Source organism: Protopterus annectens, chromosome 1.part2, assembly GCF_019279795.1.
Source record: "Protopterus annectens isolate FY-2018-M chromosome 1.part2, PAN1.0, whole genome shotgun sequence".
Taxonomy (NCBI): Eukaryota; Metazoa; Chordata; order Ceratodontiformes; family Protopteridae; genus Protopterus; species Protopterus annectens.
In genome coordinates this window covers 703,936,525-703,953,844 of record NC_056727.1, presented here as the reverse complement: position 1 = coordinate 703,953,844, position 17,320 = coordinate 703,936,525, and the positions used below count along the sequence as shown (strand labels likewise).

The 17,320-nt window shown below is 40.0% G+C and overlaps 1 protein-coding gene across 3 annotated transcripts in view; it reads right to left on the bottom strand.

Annotated features, from left to right (window-relative positions):
* HEATR5B (HEAT repeat containing 5B) overlaps positions 1 to 17,320 on the bottom strand; it is a 2,176,461-nt gene that overhangs the window by 756,311 nt on the left and 1,402,830 nt on the right. For all 3 annotated transcript variants that reach the window (XM_044058540.1, XM_044058533.1, XM_044058548.1), the window contains exon 22: positions 1,413 to 1,557. In XM_044058540.1, the coding sequence (XP_043914475.1) occupies positions 1,413 to 1,557 (145 nt within the window). The remainder of the gene's footprint in view (positions 1 to 1,412; positions 1,558 to 17,320) is intronic.

The following is a 17,320-nucleotide window of genomic DNA, read 5'->3' as shown; positions in this document are numbered from 1 at the left end:
TCTATAAAGAATGGTAGGTAGAATAAATTATAAAGTTAACTTAGGAAGAAACATCTTTCATAGCACCTTTCAATATGCAGTGAAATCTCAAGCCTGTCTGTACCACAGCAGCAACTTACATTATGGAGCAGCAGGGAAGAACTGAGACGTAGGGGTCTCCATCCACTTCAAATTGGTGAGCCATACAACTAATGATACACATATATGCAGACTGGAAGGGTGGTATCCTAATGCCACCTGAAATGGAGTTATTCTAGTAGCATGTGAACTGGTAGCAGCACATTCGATCTTATCTGCTGACTGGCACTGACATAAAGAAGATAATGGATTATTCCAAGAGAGCAAAATAACAGTGTAGATATTTTCTTAAACTTATACGCTAAAAAAATGCATAGAGTCTCCATCTCAGACTTTGGCACCTCTACCTTTTACTAAAAGTCCAAGACCATAATGTAAATGTCACTAGAAATGTTTAAATGTGGTTATTTAAATACAGGCCCTCTACAAATGTAACTAGTCTCTTAAAATGAGACGACTGGTTCTTGCTTCTTGTTCTATGTGGTTCATATTTCCTACCTTGTCTTTGTAAATTCTAAAAGAAGTTCTATATGAATGAAAGTGCTTACCGGTTGCTTTTTATTTTATTAAAAGTGTGTATTTTATTGTCGTTTTGTCATTCCATTTATAAATTCTAAAATTATTATAATTTAACACTGTGCAATAAAAATAATGTATTAACAAAGAAAGCAAATAAAATAAAAGTCACCGCACTACAATCTTCATCCAAAATAGATTTAAACTTGCTTTATCGTACTGTTTTAATAATTTCTATAACCAACTTAAGTTAGTCCATGTCATCTGAAAAAAATTCCTCATTAAAAATCATGCAAAAACATTAACCTTGAATACAGTATGCCGATGTTACTGCTATCTACAAAACATGTTTAGCACACTGGCACAACATCCAATGGCACACTACAGGATCATTAATGCACTGCAGGAGCAGTTTCAGTAAACATAGAAATACTAGGTCAGCTGCACATAATTTAATGCACACTTTCAAAAGTTAATTAACTATAAAAAGGACTGGACACACAGTATTTAAAAAAATGTACTGGGAAGAGAGACTTGAAAGCAAAGCACTGATGTCTAAAACATGGCTCTACACCTCTTCGAAGAGGTAAGCAGCAGTTCCACAAAGTCAGCATGAGAAGATGAAAAAAAGATAAGTGAATCAGGTGAGCTAGAAACATTTCCTCCTCCACACTATGGAAGTACTGAGATTTTACTGGTTAAAAATTACGCTTTAAGTCACAAACAATGCCTCAGTGTATTCATGCTACCACAGCAAACATGTACAATAAATGTCATAATGCTAGTACAATATACTGTCAACAGTAAAGGATACTCACTTATTCCATTGTTCTGTTTCTCACCGGCATTCTTCACCATAATCATAGCATATTCGCAAACCTCTGCTGCTTCCCTCTGTACAAGCTGCCGCAGGCATGCAACAGCTGCACGTCGAAGTAGCAAGTGGGAACTGCACAAGTGAACCTATAATAAACAACAAATAATAACATCAGTTTGGAGACAAAGTTTTCTTTGGGCAGGAAATGTGGACATTACTCATGATGAGTTTACTCATTACTTTTTAAATACCTGGTTTCTCCAACTCAGGGTCCTGAGGGAGCTGGTGCACATCCCTACAAGTTAAGGCATGAACCAATCCCGGATAGGACACTAAATGAACTGCAGGATGCATACAAACTTACATGTACACCATGCACACAGCTATGTGCAATCTGCGAGACTGCCAATTCACTACCCAAAATTCTTTGGGATAAAGAATAAAACCACACAAATCACTGTAAACCACGAAACCACACAGACCATTGAAAATCATGTATAGTCAGACTTCGAGGACAAGCAGCCACCCAAAAGAAAGCACCTAATTAAGGAAACAGGACAAACAAGCACTGTGTGGTATAACTTCTAACCATTAAACCACTGTACCCACCCTGCCTGACAAATATTACAGCCTATTACCACATTCAGCAAACAAATTTATATTTAAGAAATTGTTAAACTTTTTTGCCATTCTATAACTATCATGACAAAACTGTAACATAAGATTGTGGAAAGGTAAAATTCCACTTTTCATACTTAAAATGGGCTTACTAAATCAAATTAACTAAAATGCTTGGCCTGGATATAATGAGGAATGCTTTTGTAAAAATAAGTATTTGTATGTCATTTCAATATTTGCTAGCAGTGCTAGCAATGTATCAGTTAAAACATCTTAGTTAGATTTTACAATCCTATTTTACATAAACCACTTCTGATGTTTATGCTTTATATGGCAATGTGTGCTACAGATATGCAAAACACGTTAAGTCATTTGTGAGCATACATGCACTTAAATATTTTATATACTGTCAGCGTTTTTAATATAATAACATAGGACTTTGTTTAGTAACAATGTGAGTATGCTAATCTAAATGGACTTTTTTTCAGCAGGATCTAGTGGCTTGCATGCAAAATGGTGAAACTATGGTATCAACTAAAAATGACATTCAAAAACAAAATGGTTGAAGCAAGTCATCTGTGGGTGAGAAATCCCACACCTCATATTCAGGGGGCTGTACCCCGAGCTCCCTCCAAATTAAAATAATCAACTTTGAGGTCACTCCACATTAAGGGAAAGGAGAAAATATATTTTTTTCCCACTGGCTAACTTTTTTTCTGCGAATATCAAAGTTCAGTTATTTTGTACATGATCAAGTCACTTAATCTCTTATTAACTATGTCTCTACAAAAGGCATTACTTTTACATGATAGGCTAATGTACAGTTACATAGGCTTGAAAATACAAAATACAATTAATAAAATAAAAAGTGCACACATGTTTTGTATGTGTGTAAATTTACTGCAATGTAATTTATTGCAGTCTTAGTGCTGCACCACTATTGGGCAAGGATCAAAGGTAATCACTTGTGGTTCTTAAGGGTGGTCTTCTCTGCAATGGAAAGAAGTCTTGTTTAAGCAGTAGATGGTCTAGCATGGGGTCTGCGTATTACTACACAAAAAAACAGAAGGATGTAGAAAGAGCAAACAGTGGAGTTCTCTAGGATAGCAAGAGAGATGAATGTGAAAATTCTACTGTAGGTTGTTGAAGTATGGAGGTGAATGGATCAGCAGGGTAAGGAAAGAAGGAAAGTATTTTCTAAGGGAAAAGAGAGATTAATCTGTAAATTCTCCTAGGCGTTGTTTGAAGTATGGAAATATTCCTTTTATAGGTGGCTGAGCCAGAAAGATACCTGTTGACTTTAACCATATGCTATATATGTTATCTGAATGACAGGGTTTGGATAAGCCAGATTCCAGTGATCTAAAACAGAAAACAGAATTTAGAATTTCTCTTGTGACAACTGGTGGGGATAGCTGAGAGTTTATGCATTTTGTCAAAGATCATTGCCTTAGATTTTGGTGGGCTAAGAAGTTTGCGATTAAGCAAACAACTGAAAAGAAGACTATAATTAGATTCAAGTTGGGATTTTATGCAAGAGTGGAACTGGTTGAAATTATAGATGGCCATATCACTGGCATATGGATTAGATGAAGTTTAGGGAGACTTGAAGATAATTAAAACTATAAAAATTAGGGGGAGCAGAGGGGCCACAATTGGTTTCTGGGGGTCTCCTTGTTTAAGAGGGGTTTAGTTGGCTATAAGGTTACCAAGTTTCTTGAAGAAGGATCTCTACATTAAACATTACTGAACTAGTCAAGGGGTCCAATGCCTAAGACTAAAGAGATGAAGACTCAGTGAATGAATCTTAGGTCCACCACATCAAATATTTAGGTGAGGTCCATCAAGAATGCAGTGTTAAGCTGTCTTTGTCCATGCTGAAAAGTGCATCAACCTTCAAGGTCCACTGGAGAGCCATAGTGCTCCTTCCAAAACCGAATCCATGCTGACACCTGGACTGGACCTCGTGTAGTTTTTATAAAGAAAGTAATTTGTACATGTATGATATTTTTTCAAGGATCTTGCCTGTGACTGGAAGATTAAACATAGTTTTACAAACAAATTGAGTTGGAAGAAGAGGTGTGTTGCTGTAAAGTATTAAATGAATGGCTTAATGAAGGTACAGTGCAAGAAGAAGTAAGTAGCAGACTAATAACATTTGATGAAAGGAAAGACACAAGAAATTGGAAACCTATAACTTTTTGGAATACTAATTGTAAAAGATTTATGTGAATAATGCAAAAATGATGCAAGAATGTTTAATGAATTATTAGGAATGTTGTGTTTGATGTAAAAGGGAGAGGAGTAAAGGAAATAATAAGCATGATTTTTAACAGATAAAATAGATAGGATTGGTTGTGTGTGATATCAAGACGACATCTGATAAGACATGAGACAATATGGGAAATTATGACAGCATACGGAATAAGTTAAATAGTGGAAACTATAACGATAATGAAAATTCATGATAAAAGTAATGGTAACAGATGGATGGGAAAACAGATACAGGGTAAGAGAGGGCGTCAAGCAAGGGTGTCCGTTAAGTATGTGCGCTTTTTGTTCTAGTAATGAATGCAATTATCAGTACTTTTATGCCAGAACAGCACGAAGTATGTTGGAAGAGGGGAAAGGAAACTGAGATACCAGTATACCTGTCTTAAATGCAAGTGATTTTGTTGAATATCAAAACATACTGAATCACTGGAAATTGAAACTGGAAAAAACAAAAAAAAGCTGGCATTGTTTAAAAGATTTAATATGCCACATAATAAAAAGGTGTATATGTTATGCACGGTTTACTACTGAAATGTCGAACGGCACTACAACGACTGTACTATAGTCGAACACGGAAGTTCGAAAATAGTAATGTCGACGACAAAAAAACAATCTAGGAATGGTTTTAACATGGGTCGAGGTAGGTGTTCAGTATTATTCAGAACTACAAACATCTCCCCTACCTCGACCCATGTTAAAACACAGTCCTAGATTGTTTTTTTGTCGTCGACATTACTATTTTCGAACTTCCGTGTTCGACTGTAGTACAGTCGATGTAGTGCTGTTCAACATTTCAATAGTAAACCGTTATGCACATATATTTTATGCAGACTTGCTTATGTTAGGGGAGTTAATATGTTTCCATAAAAAATGGAAAAGGAATTGACTTATTTTTTTCTGTTTTATAATGAGTTCAGGACTGAACCTTTTTAGTTCTTGAAGTACTGAATACTGTTACAGAGAGAAAATAACTGGAGGTGGATATCTTTAGAAAAGGGTAGTGTCAAATTACACACAAAAAATGAACATTATGGGAATAATACATGCAGAATAATGTTTTGGAGGAGCAGTGAGGTTTAAGGAAAGGCAGGAAAGTACAGTTGTGTACACTTACCATAAATGTAGATGTTCGAGTGTATTCACTGTTGCAGTCCTCAACCTTGGGTTATATGCCTGCAGGTACTCCGCAGTTGGCCCGAATACCAGAGTCTTGGGATTTCTGCATCGGATGCTGTCGCCTCTTCCATGACGTCATGTCGTCAGGGGTATAAAACATGCATCTGAAGCCATTACGTCAGTTTTTCTTGCCCCAGATGTCAGGAGCCCCCAAAATAGGAAGGAATTATATGCTGTGGAACACCTACAGTAAAAAGTAAATGCCACTGCCATAAAATATAGGCAAAAAAGTGGATAGGTAGAAAGTACAGAAAAGTCAGGGGGCTGGAGAGAGGGTAACCAGGACTGCAACAGTGAATACACTCGAACATCTATATTTATGGTATGTGTACACAACTGTACTATGTTCACTGTGTTTCACTGTTGCAGTCATCACACTTGGGTAGATTCCCAAAGCTGAGGCAGGGTGGGGGCACTCAAGAAGTATTAGGGCTGGCTACCAGGCCCTGCAAGACTGCTGTAGCAAATCCAGCTCTGGATTTAGAAAGGATAGACAAGTGGTAATGTTTGGTGAAGGTCTGCACAAATCTCCAGGTTGCAGCTTCCAGGATGTCCCTGGTAGGGACACCCCTGAGAAATGCTGTAGAGGTTGAGGTAGCCCTAATGGAATGGGTTCTGATTCCCTGTGGGGTAGGTTTTCCATGGTGTTTTGTAGCAGAAATGGATGCAGTGTGCTATCCATTTGGAGATGGCTTGCTTTGAAATGGCCTTGCCCTCTGCCCCTGTAGCAAAGCTGACTAGCAGCTGGTCAGAATTTCTGAAAGGTTTAGTCTTGTCAAGGTAGAACCTAAGCTGCCCGTGCACATTCAAGGAGTGCAGGATCCTTTCCCCGTTATTCTGAGGATTAGGGAAAAAGGTTGGTAAATGGATGGATTGGTTTAAAGCCACACTGAATACCACCTTGGGCATAAAAGATGGTTAGTTCTGACGGAAACCCTGTCCACATGATAAAGAAGGGTTCCACAGCCATAAGGGCCTGCAACTCAGGCACTCTTTTTGCTGAAGTGATGGCTAGAAGTAAGGCTGTTTTCCAAGAGAGGAATTTTAACTCTGCTGTAGCAGCAGGCTCAAAGGGGGGGGGGGGGTGAGCTTCTCTAGTACAATGTTAAGGTCCCAGGCTGGAGTGGGAGCTCTCCTCGGGGGTCTTAGATTGTTAGCTCTTCTCAAGAACTGTTTGACCAGAGGGTGAGAAAAGAGGGGTGTCTCAGTATTGTAATGAGCTGAGATGGCAGAGGCATGAATCTTAACAGAAGAGAAGGATAGGCCTTTGTGGAGCAGTTCTGCTACATAATCTAGGATTTGAGGTAAGGTGGGAAGGTTGTGTCCTTTCCCTGAGACTGGCTCCAAGAACAGTATCTTTTCCACTTTTCTGAATAGTATTTTCCTAGTACTAAGCCTCCTGGCCTCAAGGATGACATCCATCACCTGAGGGTTGCTACTGAAGTATTCATGGAATGAGCCAGGCTGCTAGGTTCAGGGTTTGCAGCTGAGGGTGCAAAATCTGGCCCTCCTGCTGGTACAGCAGGGAAGGGGTTTGATGCAGCTGCCAGGGTGGCACTGCTGTCAGACTGTGTAAAAGTGGGTACCAGTGCTGGCATGGCCAGTCTGGTGCAATCAGGATTGTCCTTGGCCTATCCTGTTTGATTTTGAGTAGTACTTTCGAGAGGAGGGGCAGAGGAGGAAAGGCATAGATTGAGAGGTTTTCCCATATAAAGGATAGGGCATCCACTTTCCATGCTTGGCTGTGGGGAGTTCTGGTGCAAACTTTGCTCAATTGATGGTTCTGGGGGGGAGCAAAGAGGTCCAACTCTGGTGTCCCCCACCTGTGGATTAGAAGCTTGAATGAGTTGGGTTCCAGTCTCCAATCGTATGGGTCCATTAGATTTCTGCTTAAGTCATCTGTCAGTAAATTTTTTTTGCCTGGCAGGAATTGAGCTTGCAGGTGCACTTGATTGTTCAACTCTGTGTTCCACAGAACCATGGCTAACCTGCAGAGTGGGTAGGAATGAGTTCCCCCCTGCTTGTTTATGTACTACATAACTGTGGTGTTGTCTGTCTTTATCAAGAGTGGTCCTGGAAGGATAAGGTATTTGAAGCTGTCAGTGCATTCTGTACAGCTAACATTTCCTTTTGATTGATATGCAGGTGCATTTGTCTTAGGCTCCCTTTGCCTTGAATGCATTTGCCTGCCATGTGAGCCCCCCATGCATAGTCTGATGCGTCTGTTGTCAGGGTTTGAGCGGCCGGGGGGTTGAGTGAAAGGGTGTCCCTCGCTGTGGTAGCAGGTCTCTGCCCACCAAAGGAACTCTGTTCTTAGGCAAGGAATGACAGGAATCACTGTTTAGGTTCTGAGAATGTTGACACCAGAGACTTTTTAAGTACCATTGAAGTTTCCTCATATTCAGTCTTGCATATGGAATTAGGAGAATGCATGAGGCCATGAACCCTATGGCTTGCAGTATTTTTCTTGCAGATAGCTGGGTTTGGGTGGCCAGTAGTTTGTCAAATAAACCTGTTTTCTGGAGTGAGAAATGCCATCTGGGAAGTTGTGTTCAAGCTTGCTCCCAGGAATACAATTTTTTGGCTGGGTACCAGATGTGATTTCTTTTCATTGATGGTATACCCCAGAGAAGCTAGGAGTCTCTTTACAAATGTCAGGTGCTAAAGTAGCAATTTCTGACTGTCCGCCTGAATCAGACAATCATCTAAGTATGGGTAAATTTGAATTTTTCTCTGCCTGCAGTATGCAATGGCTGGAGCCAGGCATTTTGTGAATACCCTGGGCGCAGTATATAAGCCAAAGGGAAGTGCAAAGAACTGAAAGTGCATAGAGCCTGCCCTGAAATATAGATATTTCCTGCAAGATTCCCTTATGGGGATGTGCAGATAAGCTTCCTTTAAGTCTGGGGTGACTAGCCAGGAGTCCTTGGCTAGCATAGGAAGCAGCTGTTGGAGAGTAAGAATTTAGAATTTTGGTACCACCAGGAAGGTGTTGAGAATTGACAGATTCAGGATAGGGCACCAAGAGTTTTCTTTTCTGGCCACCAGAAAGACTCTGGAGTAGAAACCCTGTCCCCATTGCTCGGTTGGAACAGGCTGAATAGCCCTGATACTGTGAAGAGAACGTACTTGGTTTTAGGCCTCTGCCCAGTGGTTTGGGGGGAGGTCTGGCAATCCACTTGGGGTTGGCAGTGAGTGGAAGGAGAATCTGTATCCCTGGGATACAATGTTTAAGACCCATCTGTCCTGGGTAATGTACTCCCAGTTTTTTGCATGCAGGGCGAGTTTTGTTCCTAGGGGTGCAAGTACTTCGGCATGGCTAGAAAGGATGAAGGACAAATCATTGTGAACTTTTTCCATAAGAGGGTGGCTTACGACCCCCTGTTTTTGAGGTGGGAGCACTCCATTGTTTAGATCTATGCATACCCTGAGACTGTAGTCTTGGTGGTCTGCTGCCCCTGGGTTTGGACTAAGAAGGTCTAGGAGGAACTGGAAATGACCAGTTTTTTGAAGGCCAATGCCTACTGAATCTAGATGGCTGTACCTGTAGGAAACCATTAACAGTTTTCATAGATTTAGCTTTTTCCACCATCTTTTTCAGAATTCTTCTGCTTTAGTGCCAAACAAACATTCTTGATTTAATGGAGCATCTAGTAATTTTGCTTTGACATGGTCTGGCCTGATTTGTTCCTTTAGTCAAGCATGCCTTCTAAGAACAGACCCAGTGACAGCAGCCCTGCAAGATGCTTCTAAGGCATCAAAACCACACTGCAAAGCATGTTTTCCAACTTGGTTTGCAGAATGCATTAACTCTTGTAAATCTTTATGTTCTGCACAATCTGGAATCAACAACATTTTTTGTTTAATTAGTTCCATAATATGCTGCTGGTACTTCAACATGTGAAACTGGCAATTTAAAGCCCTGATGGCAAAAGTTGCAGAGGTATATACCTTCTTCCCCCATCTGTTTAAAACCCTAGAATCCCTGTCCGAAGGCGTAAGGTTTTTGGCTGTAGTAGCCTTAATACCTTTAGGTCCCTGGGAAATGGTCTCTGGGTCTGCAGTGGGATTTTTAAATAGAAATTTGTGAGAGTCAGGTACTCTGTAGCACCTGTTAGGCTTTCTAGGAGCTGGTGGCAAAGTATCAGGGGTAAGACTGGATTCCATGAAGACATCATTTACAATTTCCAGAACAGGGGGGATTGTTAGAGGCCTGTGCTGAGGCAAGTTTAAAAATTCCCTGAGTCTCTTTTTGGACTGTGGGTAGTCCTGGCACTCCCAGCGGAAATGCTCTCTGAGGATATGCAGGGTTTCACTAAAAGAAAAGTCCTCTGGGGGGGAGGCAGAGAGAGAATGGAATCCTCTGCATCTGAATCCTCATAGGTAGATATGGGTATGTCCTGGTAATCTGAGGGGGCACAGTCATCGGACTCATGATCTGTACAATGATAAGGAAAATCAATTCTTTGTCTTTTAGAGGGGGAAGGCTGGCTTCCCCTAATTAAAGTAATAAGGTCTTCAGCCATTCTAAGCATTTGTTTCTGTGGCATGGGAGCTTGAGAATGCGCTTTGGTCATCGGTTTCCTAGGCGTAGTGCAAACTCTGGGCCTGAGAAATTAGGTAGTTTTATTCAGAAACGAAGTAGTCTGTTTAATACAAACATGAGAAGAACTGAAGACATCCTTAGAAGCCGGTGCCTGCACAGTGGCTCCGGATTGATCCAAGGTAGGGACATCCGCAGGTTCCATAGTTGAAGAAGCATCTCACGGCATACCAGACACCGAATGGGTCTCAGTAGAGGCCTGCGAATCTGTAGAAGCGGGTAACAGGGGCTGTGAAAGCACCACACTGAGTACTGGCGACTAGCTTAACGGAAGCGTCATTGGCAGTTTTGGACCTATGCGGTCTGTCTCTGTCATTATCCTTATGTTTTTTCAGAAGATCTGTAGTCAGATGGCTTATCGAAGCCATTTCAGAATACGGAGAACGACAGCGAAAGAATTTAGCGATAAAGACAGCCCGACGAATAGTTCGGTCGTTGAACAGGGCACAAAACTGACAGCGAGGAACGTTGTGGTCTGGGACTAAACAGGTGACGCAGTAAGAATGAAAATCTCTGTGAGGCATTTGCTTTCCACAGGCAAGACAATTATTAACTTTTTCTGACATCGGTTAGAGAAAGAAAAAAGGATCCCCAGCGGGGTACTTAGCTTTAGAAGACTTCAGGTCTGAAACTCAAATTACAAAAATTTCAGGTAGCAGCCGACCAGCACTTGCGAACTGCTTCTGCTTTGGGCTCCGCTCGGCAAGAAAAGCTGATGTAATGGCAACGGCTGCATGTTTTATACCCTGGATGGCATGACGTCATGGAAGAGGCAACAGCATCCAACGCAGAAATCCCAAAACTCTGGTATTCAGGCCGACTGAGGGCTACCTGCAGGCATATAACCCAAGTGTGAGGGACTGCAACAGTGAAACACGAAGAACATCTGAGCAATTTATATAATGTTGGACTGATGATAACTGTACAGAAGGGATGTATAATATTTGTAACTATGAACAGGTGAACATAGTTTGCTTTCTTTTATGTAATGTATGTTTGCCTATGTCTTTAAGTGATAATTTAATAAAGGTGTTAAAAAAATTAATCCTTTTAAAAGAGGAATAATGCACATTAAAAGAAAAACGGGGTAGTTCTGAAAAATCCTATTTTACTTTTAGCATCAGTGCACCGGTTTTGGTTATTAATAACATGAAAACAGGAAGAACAAAATGGCAGGAAAATTTGTTATATGAAGAGCTATGGAAAGAATGAAAAGGCGGTAAAAAGAGATTATGGAAACTAAATAAATAAGGTAAATTTATGGAAATTAAAAACTGATGAGTGTAGTGAGAAAGAGAATTATTAATATGAACAAAAACGCAATATTTTTCTTGTATATCCACACAGTGATTTTTAAGATGATGATAGAAATGTGGTAAGTAGCAAAGAAGGAAAAGATATGAGAATTTATATGAAGCTGGGCACTCTATATGGAGAATGTTGTTAAACAAGTTACTTATTAAGGGGAATAGTAAATGTAAAATAGTTGAAGAAAGAATGTGTTATGATTGCAGCAATGAAAACTGCAAACATTTAAAAAAAGCAGTTTTTCAGGGGAGTGAATATAGAAATGATATTGTGTGGTAAATATGAAAAGGAGTGAAGGAAACTGATAAATTGGATAAAATATTTGTTACAATCTGGGTAGTGTGGGAAAGGCGTGAAGGACTAACAAAAGTAGAATGGACCAAAATGTAATGGCAGACATATGAAAATAGCTGTGGGAAAGGCACTGAGGATAGCTGGAAATTAAAGAAACAGGAATTAAAGAATTGTGTACTAAAATTGTGCTGTACTACAGATGAAGAAACTGAAAATGTATGTAAACAGGATGGATATGGAGTTACAAAAATATGTGAATTATCTAAAATATTACCTTTTTGTCCTTTAGGTCATGTGGATGATGCTCTCTTGCTTGCCAAATTTTACTGTTCTAGTTAAGAGGAAAATGTCTAGATTTCAGCAGTGTCTATTCTTGTTAGGATCATGCATTTTCGTAACTGTGATTGAAGGCTTGCCTGTGTACATATTATACCTCTCTGAAATAAGAGATAAATGTATTTTTAGAGATTGTGCATTTTACATGTCTTCTAACAAACCCAGCCTCCTTTGTTCTGTATATATAAAATGTACTTATTACATTTTTGGAAAAAGCTGTTTGACATTCAGGTTTAAATTTATTTGCGACTGTAACTAACCACTTCTTTTTACAGATATGCATGCCTCAGTTCCCTTTGCTGTGGCTACCCTGGCAGTAGGACCTACAAGTATATTAGCTGACAGACATTTTAGGTGGTGCTGTACTGTACTGTACTTTGAGGTATGTTAAGTTCTTGTGTTTCTTGTTTGTGCAAATGTTAAAGATCTAGCTACTTTTGTCAAGGAAAAGACACCTACCTTTTGTAGATTTCAGGGCTGGCACAGCAACACTAGTGTGAGGGAAAGGAATGGATTTGCTGTCTACTAAACTTCAACTATTTTCAGAGATAAGGAAAATATTAAAGAAATTATAAATTCTTTGTTTTATTTCTCTTTATTGTCATTTTGTTCAAACCCCAATTTTAAGTTTAATGCCACTGACTAGCTAGTTCATTATCAAACATGACAATGTAAATAATAATGAGTGATTACAATAAGAAAAAATATGCATTGAGGTAATGTATCTACTAAAACAGCTGCCATCAAATAAGTGAAAATACCCAATATACATCCCAGTAAATAACAGTAGTGAACACTTCAAATAACGATTATGAGAAAAACATGTACCTTTCAACCTAGAACAGTAAAATGCAAACAAACACCAAACCTCACACTATTCATTGTTTGGAGATTGTGTTGCCCATCTTTTGTTTAGACGTTTCTTTTCCCTTTCTTAATGATCATGAAATAGTGAGATTTAGCAGTACTTTGGTGAGAATGATTTGAGAGTTGTAGACATTATTTTCTTTAGGAGCTGTTAATGAACTTTTGCAGATTGTGTTGTAACTAGGTAGAGCATAGTGCTTACAGTGAATTAAAGTAAACTAAATGGACAATGTTTGTATTTTTACCAGTCTTGTTTGGACACCCCTTTGTAGATGAACAGGAAATGTGATTTGGAGAAGAGAAATGATGATCCTAAAAACTCAGTGTTTGTATTAGTCAGAGTTCTCAAAAAAGTTAGTTTGAAATATGTGAGAATAACTCTATTACGTATTCCATCCAATTTGCTATTCTATGATTGTTAAAAAGCCTAGTTTTCATTGGGCCAGTTTTACAAATGCTGCTGTGAAGTTTGCTGGAGATTATAGGAGGTATAATAGGTCAGCAAGAATTTGCAGATTAATGAGCAGTTCTATATTGTTTACTCAAATAATTTGCATTCGTTAGGAGTTTTAACAGAGCTGTAAGATTGGGAGCTTACAAAAATACATTACTGTTTTAATTAAGAAAAATGTACAAATATATGACTAGCAATGGGAGGATTATATCTTTTCATATGAGTGAATGAAAGTTTCATCTCCCCTGGGCCTGTTCCCAAACTCATGTTTTTGGATACCAATGGGCATTCTCAACAGACACTATTAGTCTAATCTTGCTGCTGATTTTTCTACCTTCTTTTGTTACTTCCTGAATTTCTTATAAAGTAATCTCTTTTTCCAGTTCTACCTTATTACCTTCAGATGTTTTATTAACACACCAAAAATGTACAACACTCAGTAAGGCAAGAACACGAAGCCAATAAAGGTCCACACCCCTGGAATAATAGCACAGTTCACGCCAACACTTGTAAAAGAGAGTTTTAATACAGATTAAGCGCTTTCATTTCACTCCAGGGAACTTCATCAGAATAAAATGAATTAACATCAAAAATCTTAAATAATCAAACAACTAATTTCATTGGTTGAAAACCAAACAGCAAAAAACAAAATCCATGTTCACACTGGTTGGCTGAAAATGCTATCTATTCCCAATTAAAAACTTAAAATCACACTTCCTTTTTATGTTTATAAATATTATAAATATACATATATAAATGCATATAACTTTCCCTAAACAATTGTTTTAAACAAACAAACAGAATAAAGCCTCTACTGATACTGTGAATTTTTATAACAAGGATCTTAACTTCAGTGCTGGTAATATGGAAACATGGTCATTTAAAACGGACCTAGAACAAGCATCTAAATTAAGCTGCCATATAAGCTCCCAATAATCTAACTCAGTTTCCCAATCACCTCCCCTTTCAAAAAGTTTAACCTGTTCAACAACCCAAAATTTGTAGTTTGCTTCATAGCACACATTGGTGTGTCTAAACAAAGCAATGGTTTTCTTTTTCCTACTAATGTCATAGAGGTGTTCGTATATTCTTTGTTTTAGACACCATTCAGTTTTCCCAATGTAATATGCGTAACATGAAGAAAGTACAGTTTTGTACCTACCATAAATGTAGATGTCCGAACAGGAATGCATCTGCAGTCCTTACAAATGGGTTGTCCTGTCGTCAGGCAGCCCTTCGGTCGGCCGGATTCCAAAGTCTGGGTCTGGCCTCGGCTGGTGTCGCACTTCACCCGACGTCATAGCTGCAGTTCTTCGGGTATAAAGGCATCAGCCGACGCCATTTTCCTCAGTGTTTCTTGCCCCAGATGCCAGTTGCCCTCTTGGATAGCTAAATTTTGGATAAATGCCAATGTTTCCAAATAGTAGAAGGCAAACACAAAAAATAAGCATGTATGTACATATATACAAACAAATACACCATAAGAGATCCCCCAGCTAGCTATTAGATGGGCAAATACCCTAGGAATACCACAGAGGGAAGGAGGGTGGGTAATCCTGACTGCAGATGCATTCCTGTTCGGACATCTACATTTATGGTAGGTACAAAACTGTACTATGTCCTTCAAGGATGCATCTGCAGTCCTTACAAATGGGTAGAATACCATAGCCAAACTAGGGGAGGAGGAAGAAGAAATTATGGTGTAGTTAGGATCCCTTGCAAAACAGCAGTGGCAAACCCTGCTCGGGATCTAGAGTATAAAGGTAAGTTATAATGCTTGGCAAATGTATGCACGGAGGTCCAAGTAGCAGCCTCTATAATGTCCTTGGTAGCCACTCCTCGTAAGAAAGCTGTGGTAGTGGCTGTAGCCCTTGTAGAATGAGGCCTTATGTTCTGTGGAGTTTGCTTTCCATGGTAGGAGTAACAGAATCTGATGCAATTTCCTATCCACTTGGAGATTGTCTGTTTTGAAATTGCTTTTCCTTCCCTTCCTGTTGCATATGCTACCAGAAGCTGGTCAGTTTTTCTATTGCCCTTGGTTCTGTCCAGGTAGTAGCGCAACTGTCTATGTACATCCAAAGTATGCAGCAGTCTTTCCCCTGTTCTGTGGATTGGGAAGAAGGTAGGTAGGTGGATAGCCTGGTTTAAAGACACTCTGGATACCACCTTAGGCATAAATGTAGGATTTGTTCTCATGGACACTCTATCTTGATGGAAGATTAGGAAGGGTTGTACTGCCATTAAAGCCTGTAGCTCAGAAACCCTTCTTGCGGAGGTAATTGCCAGCAGAAAAGCAGTTTTCCAGGATAGGTGTTGAAGATCTGCTGTTGCTGCTGGTTCGAAAGGGGCGAGTGTCAATTTTTCTAGCACAAAGTTCAAGTCCCATGCTGGTAATGGTGGTTTCCTAGGAGGTTTTACATTTTTAATTCCTCTCAGAAACTGCCTGAGTAGAGGATGAGAGAAGACAGGGGGATCGAAGCTGTATTCTGCAGAAATAGCTGATGCATGTATCTTGATGGAGGAATAGGACAGGCCTGTATGGAAAAGCTCTGCCAAATACTCCAGGATGTTGGCAATGTCTACCTTTGACACATCTTTTCCCCTTTCAGTACTCCAAATGAGAAACCTTTTCCATTTTCCTGCATAGTTCCTTCTTGTTGAAGGTCTGCGGGCCTCAAGGATAATGTCTTTAACCCTTTGGGATAAATCTGGGTTAGTTGCTCTTATGTAATGTTCCAGGCAGTCAGCTGCAGAGTTTTCAGGTTTGGATGCAGGGTGTTGTAGCCGCACTGAGTTAACAGCAAAGGAATCAGGGGTAGTGTCCACATTTTCCCCCGAGACATGCTCCTCAGTAATGGGTACCAATGTTGTCTTGGCCAGTCTGGAGCTATCAGAATGACCCTTGGACGTTTCTCTTTGATTTTCAATAGCACCTTGTGCATCAAAGGAAGAGGTGGGAATGCATATGCTGTCAGGCCTTTCCAACTGAAGGATAGAGAGTCCACCTTCCAAGCAAGTGGGTGGTACGTCCTTGTACAGAATTTCTTGAGCTGGTGATTGAGTGGGGATGCGAATAGGTCTATTTGTGGCAGTCCCCATTTCCTTGTGATGACCTTGAAGATGTCCGGGTGTAGCATCCATTCGTGAGCATCCGAGGTAGTTCTGCTTAATATGTCTGCTAGGATGTTTTCTTTTCCTGGTACAAAAATTGCTTGTAACTGAATGTTGTAGCTCAGAGCCATATTCCATAGGTCCAGTGCCATCCGGCATAGAGGGTATGAATGAGTGCCTCCCTGTTTGCTGATGTACCACATGACTGCGGTGTTGTCTGTCCTTATCATCAACTGCCCTTCTTGGAGGAATGGTCTGAAATTCTGGATTGCTAGTTTTACTGCCAGCATTTCCTTTTGATTTATGTGCAGGTGCAGCTAATCTGGAGTCCATAAGCCTTGTATGCACTTGTCCAGCATGTGGGCCCCCCAACCGAGGTCTGAGGCGTCCGTTGTGATGGTTTGGCTTGGTTGAATGCTGTGGAAGGGCAAACCTGGGTTTGACTGGCATGCCTGAGCCCACCATAGGAACTCTTGTTTCAGGCATGGGATTAGTGGTATTTCGGTTTCTAGGCTGTGCCTGTGTTGAGACCATAAATTCTTCAGGTACCACTGTAGCTTTCTCATATGCAGTCTGGCATGAGGGACCAGGATTATGCAGGATGCCATGAAGCCCACGGCCTGCAGTACTTTCCTTGCTGTTAGTTTGTTCTGCTTTGTTAATGCCAAGAAGTAGAGAGGAAGTTGTTCTTGTTTTTCTGCAGTTAGGAATGCCATCTGTTTTACTGTGTCCAATTCTGCACCTAAGAAGGTTATTCTTTGGGATGGTATCAATCTTGATTTTTTTATATTGACTGTATATCCCAGGGCTTGCAGTAAGCAAATGACTCTTTGTAAGTCTTCTGTTAGCTTGTTTTTGTTGTCCGCTT